The sequence below is a fragment of the Streptopelia decaocto genome, assembly GCF_964273445.1.
Source record: "Streptopelia decaocto genome assembly, chromosome: 15".
Classification (NCBI taxonomy): domain Eukaryota; kingdom Metazoa; phylum Chordata; class Aves; order Columbiformes; family Columbidae; genus Streptopelia; species Streptopelia decaocto.
The window spans coordinates 9,814,103-9,827,734 of NC_138670.1; the positions used below are offsets into that span (position 1 = coordinate 9,814,103).

Genomic DNA, 13,632 nt, shown 5'->3' on the forward strand with positions numbered 1-13,632 from the left:
TTAGAACCACTGCTTTTGGAGCAGCCTGCTTCTCTTGTGTGACAAATTTGACTTCTCTAAGCAGGAAGTTCTTAGAAGAAAACTTCAAAGCTTCCAGTCACTAACACAGTAGAACACAAGCATCTAGTTTATTTCCACTTGTATAAATAACTGAAAAAGTGACTGTTCATGAGCAGAACCCACCATCTTTTTTTCCCCAACTGCAGGACTATTAATAGCCTTGAAGTATTCAAACAAGTACAGACTAAGGCAGCCAGAGCTAGAACTGTCTGTCCTCTAGCCTTGTTTCATAAGATACAATTCTCCAGCCTCTACTTTTCATGTTTTGTTCTAATTTAGAACAAAACAATTCCTGATACAAACTTTTCCCAATTTGGAAAGACATGTACATGCAGCAGAACATAATCCCAGGCAAAGCTTCTTTGTAAGATTTTTTTGCCCTTGTGAAAGTCACTTAACGTGAGTTTCTCATCTGTAAGCTCTGCCAGAATGAAACACTACAGTACAAGTCAGCCAAAACCACCAGTTTTACCATGCACTAAGGTGCTACCATAAAGAAACAATGCTTATTTGCTATAGATTTGATAGCAACAGCCTGTTCTTTGCCACTTACAAGTAATGACAAATCTTGGGCATAGTGACAAACGGTGTGAGAACAACTTTATTTCTTCACAATCTGAATAACATCCTCATCTTCAAGAGTATGGTCCTTACCAACTTTTTGAGGGTTGTGTTTAACTGATGAACCCCAGACCAGTGCACTGAAAGGAGAAAAAACATCAAAAGGCTTAGAAGTATAATGTGTAAACAGCAGAACAGCAGCTATTTCTGTCACAAAGCTAATAGAGAAAGTAATGCTTGAGAGCTATTTTTATCCTCCTGCAAGTACCTGGATAAGTGGTCTGTGTGACCCAGAGTACAAGCAGATCAAAACAAAAGGATGAAGTCATCCAAAATACTTGTGCATACGGGACAATGGCCTGTAATGCTGCATCTAGCCCGACTTTCAAATATAAAGAAAAACTTTTTCCCCATAGAGGAAATTTGTCCAGGAAAGAGCATAAGAACATCAAATACAGGAGTTTTAGTTGTCAGAGGCAGACCTATTCCATTTAACAACTACAAATCAAAGCCTATTTTCCCTTCTAGTTTACAAGAGAATGAAAGAACAAATCAGGAGGCAGATTATTTTCTATTTTCTACAAATTATTCTCTTACAATAGTACTTACTATTTAAAGTCTTTAATGAGATTTTTGTGGATCTTCATGCAAAAATCCTCCACTGTGGTCTTGCAGTAGGGTAGTACCACAGGAGAGGTGTAGTCTGGGAGCTGCCCTTTAGGTTTGGTGTAGCTGTAACGCAGATGGAACAGTCAGTCAGTACCAAAACCTGCTTTTTCAACCCATCATGCCATTTCATGGGTCATCCACACTGACATCATTCATTCATCATTCTTCAGTCTCAGCCCTACACTTAACTCCACAGAAGGCAGCAACTAAGACTCACATTCGTACTAGCTTCAAGTAGTCCCAAATTTTCTCCAGCAGATCATCAAAGTTCCAGCGATGATGGGCAGATATTGGTACACAGTGGGGTACTTTGTAAATAATATCTAGTTCCTCAATGGAAATCTGGTCAATTTTATTTAAGACGTAAATGCATGGGATGTAAACCCTGCAGAGAGAAGGAAACACCGTTATAGCAGCCTAGCAGCGACATACTGCTACCTTCAGAAAAAGCTGCATTTTTTAAAGGGACAGTAAGGTGCTAAACAGCACTTGTTGATTTGCTAGTTTAGCTTCTACGGGGAGCAAACCTCAGAGATTATTCTTTTCTCTGGAATATAAATGACAAATATGCCAAACCCAGGGCCCCAACAGTACCTGTTCCCTTCAACAACGTCTATCAGGTCATCAGCAGTGGCGTCACTGCGCAGTGTGACATCAGCATTGTGAATTTTATACTCTGCTAAGATGCTCTTCACTGTTTCAGTATCCAGCTCACTCTGAGGACACTGAACGTAGATACAGTATTAAGGAATGGAAGAGTTTATAGTCAAATCAAGTATTACAATTAACAATGCTATCACCTAGCAATCGCTGCATACAGGTTACTAAAAATAATAGCTGCATTGTTAAGTTATTGGACTTGACTATGATTTTACCATCATTATCCTGAGAAGAGAGAAAAAATATTTAAATCATGACAGTTTTATTTATATTAATGCCATTGATGGCTGCAATCAGACATTTCAAAAGTAATGTTTCCCATCAACCTAGAATGAGTTGCAATACAAACCTGGAGATCTACTAGTTCCGCGCCCAGACACCTACGTGTTAGATACCTAGATTCCAGACCAGAGTTCTGATTTTTGGTATCCCTGGCTATTTCTACATTTTTAAAGATTCAGTGGTAAATGGAAAATTAGGAGTAGTCCAGGTTGCAAGCCCTGGAACTCTCAGCTCTCTTATTTTGGTTAAAGAAAACTTCCAACTTACTGTGGCTGTAAGGTTAATGCCTCCTTTATCCTTTTTTTTAAAGCCGATATTGGGGGGCTTACTGTTCAGACGAATTCCAAATCCCTCCAGTTCATTCTCAATTATTTTCTTGTGACCGAGGGGTTTCAGCACATCCAGAACAATCAGAATAAGATTACAGGTTCGAGCAACTACGAATTGGAAAAAGAAAATAATCCCTCAAAAAAGTCCACTCACACAATCAGAGACAAAATAATGCAAAATATGGCTCAGTGGACTAATGACAATGTAAAAGCCCTGAAGGCCAATACATTGCTAATTTTTTAATTCCAGTATAAGACTGAAGTTTGTAGTGCTGACCAAGCATCACTGATAGACAGATCCTTACATGTTATAAGAATTAAGGAAGTTGGAAAAATCTTCCTTCCTGACTGTATTCAGACCCCAGAATGATGACAATAAGCTAGGTAAAGAGCTGTACTAACAATGACAGGATGCTGCCTCCAGCCCTAATATGCTCACCTGCAATGACTTGCCGCCCTCTGCCTTTACCGTCCTTGGCACCTTCAATAATTCCTGGGAGATCAAGTAGCTATTTGTAAAAAGGAAAAAAAAAAAAAAAAGAAAGTAACTCATGAGAAAAATATTTTTCTTCATGGAGAAAATAAATCCTACTTTTACCTTTCTCCTAAACCAACTGACCCTGCTAGAATATGGCAAAATTGTTTCCCCTTTGATTCTTATATATTGTATTATCCCTAGAGCCGCACTGGTACAATGGAACAGATCATCTCATACAGAAAATGAGAACTACCACAGGCACTTCTCCCCAGAGCAAAGTGAAAAGCAGGGTAAGTTAGTACCTCATGGAAACATTTCCACCGTATTTTACACGTGTATTTCCAATGTATGCTATGATACTCTCAAGCACTTCTAAATGTCACTTCTACCTGCTAATGTCACCCTAGACCATGCAGCTGTAACACCACTGCATCTGAATGTACAATCTTGTCCTCACAGATACAAAAAGATCTCACCTGTATCTTTGCTCCTTTATACCTAATGACTCCAGGCACGGTAGTTAGGGTAGTGAATTCATATGCTGCCACTTCAGAGTATACACCAGCAAGATTACTTAGAAGAGTAGATTTCCCCACTGATGGAAAACCAACAAACCCAATTCGGGCATCACCTGTCTTTGCAACATCAAAACCTGCAAATAAGGAGCACAAATATTTGTTTAAAGATCAATATTTTCTATCTTCTAAAGTTCTGGACAGCAGTCCTGCTATTACTTTAAATTTTGGCTGAGTGAAAGCCAAGTAAGCTTCCCTACAAGGAGGATCTGTGTATGAAACAGAGAGTTCACAATCAACATTGCCCTGCACCACTTTGTACAACTCTATGGCACACACCCGCCAATGAAGTGTAGGCAGCAAGGCTTCCCAGTGGGCTATACATGACCTGAGTGCAGGTGAAGCATTCCCTTTAAGCGCTGTTATCTACACAACTCACACCTTTCTATATAGAAATAGGTGCCTCCTACAAGATGCTTCGTCATGTAAATCCCCTAAGACTTCTGCATATACAAGCTTATATTACGCAAAATACATAAGTCCTTTCGTTTACGATTCGACATGGGCTCCGCCCCAAAGCCCTAGAAAGGGCCACAAACCACGGCTACAAGGTCCCGTACCGGGAAGGACCAGAGGGAGAGACGGTGGCTGCTCCGACTTATTCAGCAGACAGTCCGACAGGATTTAAGCGGACAAGAGCCCCTCCCATTAGACCGATTTCCGTCACACACCCGCACTTCAGCACCGAGGAGCGGCCGGAGCCTTCCCGCAGCTCCCGCAGAACAACGCACCTTCCCCGGGGCCGCCGCCGCCGCCTCCCTTGGGGGTGATGAGCTCCCGGCGCAGCTTGGCCAGGCGGGCCTTGAGCAGCCCCAGGTGGTGAGCCGTGGCCTTGTTCTTCTGCGTGCGGGCCATCTGCAACAGCACGGAACCGGGGCTCGGCACCGGGAGCGGCTCTGCCGGGCCGCACGGAGCCGGGGCTCGGCACCGGGAGCGGCTCTGCCGGGCCGCACGGAGCCGGGGCTCGGCACCGGGAGCGGCTCTGCCGGGCCGCACGGAGCCGGGGCTCGGCACCGGGAGCGGCTCTGCCGGGGGCTCGGCACCGGGAGCGGCTCTACGGGCCGCACCGCCCCCCCGCTCCCGCGCGCCGCCTCACGACCCCACCGGCGCCGGCCGGGCCCTGTCGCCCCCTCACGGAGCGGCACCGCGGCCGCCCCCGAGCCCCACGGCCAGCCCGACCGGGGAGACCGTTACCTCAGCCTCGATCTCCGCGATCTTGGCCAGCGTCCCGCTCATCTCGGCAGCGGGTCCCGGCCTCAGCCACCACAGCAGCGGCCACGCTCCGGCCCGGCAGCGCGCAGGCGCACGGCGGCCTCTCGCGGGAGCGAGGCGCAGCGCTCGCGAGAAGCGTCGGGCACGCGCCTGGCCACGGGCGGGAAAGAGCTCGCGGCGCGCGCGCGCTGACCTGGCCGGAGGCGCCGCAGCGCCCCCTGTGCGGCCGCCGCCTCAGGGCCGCGGTGTGAGGGGAGAGGCGCGCGGTGCCCGGACCAGCGGGGGACGGCGAGTGTGTGTGATAACGTGTGTGCGTACGACGGAGCGAGGCTGAGGGGCTGTGGGGCTGTTGGACGCGGCATGAGCCGCGTGTGCGAGAGAACTGATGGGAGAAAAACGGTGGTTGTGAGGCTGAGGCCTCGCCCGTGAGCGGCTGCGGCTCTGGCTGCCCGTCTGTGAGGAAGAGCGCGGGGTGCAGGGGGCAGAGCGGGGAGCCGGGGGTCCCGCTGCCCCTGAGGGAGCCGCCGGGTGCCCTGCCCCGGGTTAAACTGCACCTGGCGCTTCCACGTTCGCGGAGATCAGCCCCTGCCCTGCTTGTAATGCGGTTACTGCTGCTCATCACCAGATGCGTTATGTGCAGATGTGTTCCACAGCCCTGCTGAGTCAGTAGAGTTGCTACTCTGCTCGTAGCAGAGCCTTCTTGAGCTGGACTTAAACACCGAGGCTTTCTGAGGGCTCCTCTCAGCTGAGCCCAGCCCACACCACTTTACCCCGGGGACAGCTGTAACCGTCCATTGAATGCAGCCTAATTAAATAGAGAAAGGATTTTTTTTAATGGCCCCTTCAAAATTTAAAGAGATTAGTATCTCTGGCTCTTGACAGTATCACAAGAAGTCTAACAGTTGGATTAGGAATAAAAAGTATTTTTATGACATAAAGAAATACATTTTTAGAAATTTTGAGGATTTTAGAGTCCCTATGTTTGTTTCCCTGACATATTATGTCTGAATTGGAATAATTTCTAGAAACCCTTTTCTCCAGTAACCTTTCCAGAAAGGCTCTGCTGATTCAAATTTTTATAAAGTCTCATTTTATATGATGTATCTAGAGGCAACACAACATGGGGTTTAGACAAAAATATACTCTCCTGGGCCATACTGTAGAAGGTTTATAATGACACTCTTGCAGAACCACCTGCCTTGTCTTCAGACAGGATTCTGTGTATTGCTGGATTGCCAAAATTTAACTAACCCTATAACAGTATTGGTAACAGAATTGTTACAGATCCTTAAGTCATCTTTAACTTCTGGTGAAAAGAACAAAAACAAGAAAAGCGCTAGTGCAATGTAAACCACACCGCTATCTCTTTCTGCCTCTGCATATCCCCTGCTTGTCTCATCGTAATCAAAAAAGCAGCCTTTAATGTCATAAACTCTTTATAGTAGGAACTGTCATTAATATAAGCTTATACAGTGCTTACAAAAATAGAATCTCAAATAAAATGGGATTAGTGTTCCTGGTAATGTTAGCTCAGCTAAGATAGAGTAAATATAAATGCACCTACCACTGCATAGTTGTTCATAGTTTTTATTTATTCCTCATGAACAATATCCATTTTCAACAGAGGACATAGAAGATTTGATCCAGATATAAATTTTTTCCTACTTCAAACAGAACTGGGACTTGTTTATGCTTCAGCTGAATTTAGGCATACAATCAGTCCACATTTGTGGTCCTTTTAGTAACAGGAAAAACACTGAGAAAAATGCAAGTTCTGAATGCTCAGTCCGGGTTTAAGACCACCTCTATTTCTGCAGGAGCTGTTGGCTGACTTCAGAGATTGTCGGGAGCAACAGTAATAGTCATTCTTACAAACTCACTCCGAATCCCATATATTGAATCTCACTCAAATTTGTTTTTCCACGTGTGGGCTGAATGAACAAAGATGTCACTGGGTGGGTCTTGATTTCCTGGTTTAGATATTCATAGTGTTCTTAATGCATAACTGCTCAGTACATACTCTTAAATCCTTTTTTTTACCAGAAAGGAAAGCAAAGATCCTATAAGGAATTTAGGTACCTAAAAACTTTTTTCAGTGTTGAGTCTTCAATGACCTGAAAGGAGTAAGAGTTTAATTAATAAAAAAATGTTACCTCTTTTTTTTTTTTTTCTTTCCTAGCCAAATGAACACTTTCTGCTGTGATTTTTTTTAATAGAAAGGTGTTTTCTGCTATGTAGCGCTTGGAGAACCAGGGTGGTTATGACTGTGGAAAGTGAGGTGTGACAACTGGGAAAGTGACTGAAAGGTGGGTAATCGGAAATAGATAAATGATGTCCTCTGAGGACGGCAGTCAAGACTAGAAAATGGAGAGCAAATGATTAAAGTGTGCTAAAAAAAAAAAAAAAAGTCAGAGAAGGAAAGAGGGGAAAAATCAAGGAAAATATTCATAGAAAATTGGATATAATGTCAGAAGAGGAAAAAGCCCCCAATGGAACCTGAGAGGAAATGAAGGGAGATGCAAGAGATTGAGATCTACTCAAAAGGTTAATTGAGCTTCATAGTGGGCACTGATGGAAGATGGAGTACGTGAATTGCCATTTTTTTCTAAAAATGTCTATGTATGTTTTTAAATTGAGATAATTCCACTTAGGAAATCTTGAAAGTGCAAGAGAGGGTGTATTTCCAAAGGTTGTAAATTGCACAACAGTTGCAGAGTCTCAGGTGGCCAACTTCCTACTATGTCAGACAATAATGAATAAAGATTCAAATACAGAGTACAAAAGCCCAAATGATTAAGTAGTTGCATGACTTACTAACTGATAAACTGACAGCATGCACTCTTCTAATAATAATTTTAATAAGATAAGGAAAGCGATATTCTACAGGGTATTTAGAAAATGCAGGAAAAGTGCATCTGAAATAAAGGCTGTCTCATCAAACAATTGAGAAACATGACACAGTATAGAATTGGTGACTGGGAAAAAAAACCAGTAGTTTGTGCTTCATCAAGCTACAATGACAACAATGTGATTGAAATGGCACATACCTCATTAGCAAGATCTGAGCGATGAAGGGTTGTAGCAGACACGGGGTACAGAAATTCATGTTTTACACACTCCGGTACTGCTGACTTATTGATTCCAAGCAAATAATTTCCTTTACTTATGCCTCAGTTTTATTTTTGCACAACAGGAATGTGCAGTTGCCACAGAATGATTGAAACTTCCATGTTTCCATAGCACTGCCCTGCAAGTATGATAGCTGTAGATCACTTCAGCAGGAGAGCTGAGTAGTTAATGCATTTCATGTGTTTTCTATCAAACTACCAATTTCAAATAAGCTGCTTCATTATGAACCAAATTCTGAAATTCTTTCTGAATCAGCTGTCATTTGGGCTTGAGTAAGAGTTTTACTTATGTGAGATGCAAACTAAGTAGGTTGAGAAGAGGGTTGCAAGGTTTTTGGGTAACTATGTAAAATTCACCATTGTAAAATACACGGTAAAAACTGAGAGTATGAAATGAATCGTGATAGTTTGTGTAGTGTGTGCGTCATTAGAATCACACAAAGACCCTTCTTAAAAATAAGCAGTACATGCTCACTTATTTAGGTATTTTAAAATTCCTTTTCATGGCAAAGTACTTGTGGATATCAAGTTGGTTCAGTGTGCACTGAGAAGGTAGTTTTACCTTAAGAGCCACCCTGGTAGTACAGCACTTGTGGGTTTGGTAATTCACCTCATGGCAGAAGCTGTAGAATATCCGGGCAAACAGCTGTGCTCATGCTACAGGTGTGTTTGTGGACTTGCTAGGGACTACGTTTCTAGCTTCGTGTTGGGGATTTCTGCACGGTTTTAAAAAGTGGGAGGGAGGTGACAGGGAGGAAATTAAATCACGATTGCAGATGAAACAAGGCTCTTGAAATTTCACATCCTCTCAGAAATTATCACCAGCCTCATGAAAAATAATCTGTATAAAATGAGAACCTCAACCTGAGGACTTATGATTTTAAGAATTACGGGTAGGAGAGTGTAACCAACCTGGCAGAGTCCCCTCACGAAAAAAGCTAACTGTAGGTTAAGGCATATAAAGAATCTGTTCATTTTAAGGTGATTTTTCTGCTTAATTTTTGTTGTTTTGGGGTATTATTATTAGTCGTAGTAGTAATAATAATAATTTTGCAAGTTTATATTTTTTTTTCCATGAATTGTATTTTGGTTTGAGAACTGGCTGATAATTAATCCTATTGTACTTCAGGGAAGAACTGCTCATGCTGAAGAGGAGAGAAACCTTTTTAAGGTGGCTGCAGTGAGCTGGCTAAGGGCAAGTCTCACACCTGTTTAGAGGAAAGAGATTTTGCAAACCCACTATCAAAAGGTAAGATTTTTGCGATCCATGCTACTGAGTCTTCAATGGAACCATAATGCTGATTGCCTGAGGTGAAGCGACTCCAGAAGTTGATGCAATTCACATCTTAATTGACTTTTGAGGCAAGAGACAGAAAGTCGTGCGTCTTCTGAATGTTGTAAGAAATACAGATGTATCTATTTTTAGTTGTCTTCCTGGGTTAACTTTTTAATTCCACTTTACTTGGTATTTATGGAGAAGTTGTCCTTCTCAGGACAGCACAGTGGTTTAGCTATTAATCTGTAAATACCAAACATTCACTACTCACATTGTGTATTTAGGATTGTATTGTTATGTATGTTTTACATGAGAAAGTTGTCTGTCAGGTTTGTTTAGCTAGGCATGGATGCCTAATTCATGGGGAGTTGATTAGATGGAATCCCAGGTTGTATTCCCATTTTGACCAGACTTTTTAATGTGGCAATCTTGTTCTCAATGGCTCAGGCTGCTTTGGTTCCAGGCAGTCTAGAATAAGTTAAACTGGGCAGAGTGAAGAAGTGAGGGGAACAAAAGGGAGATTAAGTATCGAAGGGTGGCTTCCAAGACTGTGTTAAATTAGTTTAACAACAAAAAGTTCTGTAGTTTGGCATCAGCTCCCCAGACTTTGTCATGGGCTGCCATGCAACAGATGGACTACACAGCACGTGAGTGCAGTGAGTGATCAAAAAGAAGAAAAGCAAACAGTGCAGCTTTCCCTTTTTAAAATAATTCTTTCTGCATACTTTTTGTAGCATCATATACCTCCCTTTTAGCAGTTGCTGTCATTTTGGTGAGAATGCGAGGTATTTTTAAACAAGAGGAGAAAGCCGACAAATGACTAACCCACGTCTGGATTACAGAGGAAACTGTGTTGTCTCCAAGCCTGAGAATCCTTGCTGCTAGGGTTAGCATTCTCATGGGATGATTCCCAATAAAAAATTGAGCAAGCTTTAAAAACTAAATTTAAGTAATAATCAACCTAACAAGTAATGAATGCTGAATTAATTGCTTGTCAGATCGGTCGCAGTTAATTAAAATTCCAGTGAAAGCTCAGAATAGCTGACAGTTACTCACTGGAATTGCAAGTGTGCCATGAAATGCGCAATGTTATATATTTCTGTGCAACACACATAAAAAGGAAGTGGTTCATATGACCATATGACTGAATTAGCTGGCACAAGTGCTCTGCAAAAATGTCTCTACTAATATTATAACCCATGGGAAACAGTGACTAACTTCTTAATGAGTATAATAATAGTGACCAACTTCTTAATGAATACAGTAATGGAGGCTATTCTGAAAAATTTCAGTAGCCTCAAGACCTATACAGATTCATGAGTTGAGAATGTTCAACAAATAGGTATGACTCAAGTATAATTACCATACACCCAAATATATTTGAATAAATTCAACTGTAACGTGGGCATCTGTTACCTCATATATTTGCAGACCAATTTAAGGTCTGCACTTCTGAGTAAGGCCAGTAGCAATCGATCTGCAGTGAAGTGAGAGATGTACAGTGTACAGTCCCAAATGGTACACACATGTTCAGAGCAAAAGAGGATTTTTAATGCTATTGAAATACCAATCAAAGTGCTTCAGCAGGGACCAGACAGCTGCAAAACATTTAGGCACAGCTCAGGAATTCCCAAGAGCAGAAGTGAGACAGGAAATAGTGAAAAGCTGAATAAAGTAGCTGAGGAAAATGCCTTTATTTAAGAGAGGTGAATTCAAAAGAAGTTCAGCAGACCACAGTGCAGAAGATGTCAGAGTAAAGAGATTAGCAATTGTCTGAAAAGGGGAGGAAATACTGTATACTGTGTACTGAAAATTTTAATTTTTAAATTCAAATTTAAAACTTCTTGACATCATCTGAACTTTGTCTTCGAGACAGTTACTAGATGGTTGTGATGATAAATGAGTTCACAGGTTATCATACCTGTACACTTACATAGTTAAGCATGGGGAAATAACATTTAGTCATCACATTAGATTTAGGGAACTTCATCTTCTGTTTATACTGATGAGCCAAATTTTGTCTCAGTATGGCAAAAACTGCTTATTTGCAAATAGATTGGGCTACATTGTTACAAATGCTAGTCGAATGACAACTTTAATAGTCTCAGATTCTGAGACAAAGTCCATTTGGGACCAGAAAAAGTTAGGCGAAGTGGTCCTTCATATGTGCTGGGGAAGCCAGCACAGCAGGAGTGGAAGTTCCACAAGGAGAGATCCAGCATTGCCATGTCGGAGCACTGAGGAGCTAAGGCGAACGGCTTTGTTGGTGTCCTTGTGATTTGCTTGGGAGCGCGAGGTGCTGGTGGTCAATCTTAAACCAGCACCCAGCAACTACTCGGAGGATGAGCTCCCAGCACGCTGAGCTGGCATCCTCATGGCAAGTGTGAACGGGTTGTTTGCCAAGAAATCGCCATGCTTTGGGGTGAATACTTAGCTTTTACCTAAAGAAGCAGGCAAGGTGTGTTGGATGGTGCCTTTTAAACAAGAGGGCTGGAAGTTGAAACCAGAACATTCCATGGCAACTGGAGAAAGTTCTGAGGAAAGTGCAGTGAGAGCTGCGGGACCCCTCCCTCCCCCTGCCTAGAGGAGAGACAAAGAACAGGCAAGGAGGGAACTGAAATAGGAAGCAGGAACCATGGCAGGAGGCTGGGGACTCAAAGAAAGCAAATTAATAAACCGCTGGGGGGAAGGTGCACAACTGACCAAAGCCACTAAGAAAGATAAGCGAACTCCAGGTTCTTTAACAGCTCTGTGTGTGTGCGCATGCAGCATGGCTAGTATGTTTAAATATAAACATTTTCCTCAGTGTAGCAAGTGCAACTCTTGTGTCTGTGACACAAACAGAATGCGAGCACTTCAGTAATGTATGTAATACAGTGTATTTGAGCTGGGTTTGTCAGCATCGCTACCACTCAGGCAACCTCAAATTTCTAAAAATGTATGTTCACGTCAGGGTGTGTACATACATAATGCAATAACAAAAAGCTGCTGGCAACATTCTGCCTGCAGTGTAGACAGACAGTTCATATCAAAAGCAAGAGAAACCCAGTGTGCAGGCTGAGGGCACTGCATGGCCTTAAGTGTTAATGTGATGTTGCATTTGGGAAGCTGGAAGCTTGGTGTGCTCATTTGCACATCAGTACCCAGAATTCTTTTTCAGTTCCACCACTCTTGAATTCAAGTGCTGGGTTGGAGCTCTTGGAAGGCTCTGTAGTTTGCGATGCCCTTGCATGTGCCAGTTCAGTATTTTCCACAGAACAGTTTAAGTGACGATACTGGATCAGGAATAGGTCATCCGAGGATTCTTATTTAGGCTTGATGTGACACATGCAAAAAAGTGCCTGTGAACAGTATTTAAAGCGTTGTATTTAACAAAACTAAGAAGTCTGGGGAGTGCATGTGTGTATTGGGGAGGGAGGGAGAATATTTCTTCAAAAGTAGAGAATTTTTTTTCTCTGAGTAAGTAAATTTCAGCTGTAAGTGAGTAATGATGATGATGTTGAAATAGAAGCTCTTAAAAGAGAGACCTTGAGCACTCGGGTAAGATTCAGCACTAGGACAGCCCAAGCAGCCCCGCCGGTGAATTACAGCCGCGCGTTTTGGGGTGTTCAGCCCGGGAAAGGCTGCGCAGCGCGGGAAGGGGGTGCTGGGTGCCGAGGGCAGCCCCGGCCCGCCCCCGGCTCGGCGGGGAGCAGAGTTTCCCCGGCACGGAGGAAGGCACCCGGGGCCGTGCAAGTGCCAGTGCCCCCCGCAGCCCCGGTACCGTGTCTCCCAACTGCTCCCGAGAGGAGGGCATTTTTGCACTGGAAGAATTCCCGTTGTACCCCTTCCCTCCCCCACAATGCCGGCGCCTCGCTCTTTTTTAGTCAGTCTGAGAGTTGATCCCAGGCAGGGGGGGTGGGGGGTGAGAAATGCAATGAAAGACCGGGGGGAGGCCTCTCCGCAGCCCCTGGCCCCTCTGGGATCGGCTCTCCTTAGGCGAGGCGAGGAGGTGGGGGCCGCTCTGCGCCTCTGCAGCTCCGGGAGGGTTTGCATTGGACGATTTGCGCCTGGGGAGGGGGGGACGCTGCCTGCAGCCCCCCCCGGCCCCTCCTCCTCTCTGTGGCGGGAGGGGGCCTGGGGGGCGAGCTGCAGCCCGGATATTTGGGGGAGGGGGCGAGCGCAGCCTCGCCGCCCCCGTGTGCCGCGGGCGGGGGCCTCGCTGCCGGCTCGGCATTGGAGGATCGGTGCTGGGGAAGGGGGAGACTGCAGCCCCCAGCCCCCGCGGGCGGGCGGGGTGGGGGCCGGCCTGCTGGCTCTGGCTGCTCTTGCATTGGCGGATGCGGGGAGGGAGGGGGGCAGGAAGCGGGGGGGCAGGGGGAGCCCGAGTGGCTGGAGGGGGGGTCTCTATGAATAGGGTGGG

General features: G+C 44.5%; 1 protein-coding gene across 1 annotated transcript; it reads right to left on the minus strand.

Moving 5' to 3' along the window:
• Window positions 1–643: 643 nt before the first annotated feature.
• On the minus strand, window positions 644–4,938 carry DRG1 (developmentally regulated GTP binding protein 1). Its single transcript, XM_082066578.1, has 9 exons — window positions 4,809–4,938; window positions 4,346–4,469; window positions 3,516–3,691; window positions 3,001–3,070; window positions 2,500–2,669; window positions 1,885–2,015; window positions 1,508–1,675; window positions 1,231–1,353; window positions 644–761 (listed from the first exon to the last, which is right to left on the minus strand). Exons 1-9 carry the CDS (start codon window positions 4,848–4,850, stop codon window positions 662–664), a joined length of 1,104 nt encoding a protein of 367 aa, XP_081922704.1. The 5' UTR covers window positions 4,851–4,938; the 3' UTR covers window positions 644–661.
• Window positions 4,939–13,632: the final 8,694 nt, after the last annotated feature.

What these genes read in the sequence shown, in the direction of transcription:
- DRG1 (XM_082066578.1), bottom strand. Translation starts at nt 4,850, where the DNA reads ATGAGCGGGACGCTGGCCAAGATCGCGGAGATCGAGGCTGAG. An exon ending in TCGCGGAGATCGAGGCTGAG is followed by an intron (nt 4,470 to 4,808) that starts GTAACGGTCTCC and finishes GTGCTGTTGCAG; the next exon opens with ATGGCCCGCACGCAGAAGAA. An exon ending in CGGCGGCGGCCCCGGGGAAG is followed by an intron (nt 3,692 to 4,345) that starts GTGCGTTGTTCT and finishes CCTTATTTGCAG; the next exon opens with GTTTTGATGTTGCAAAGACA.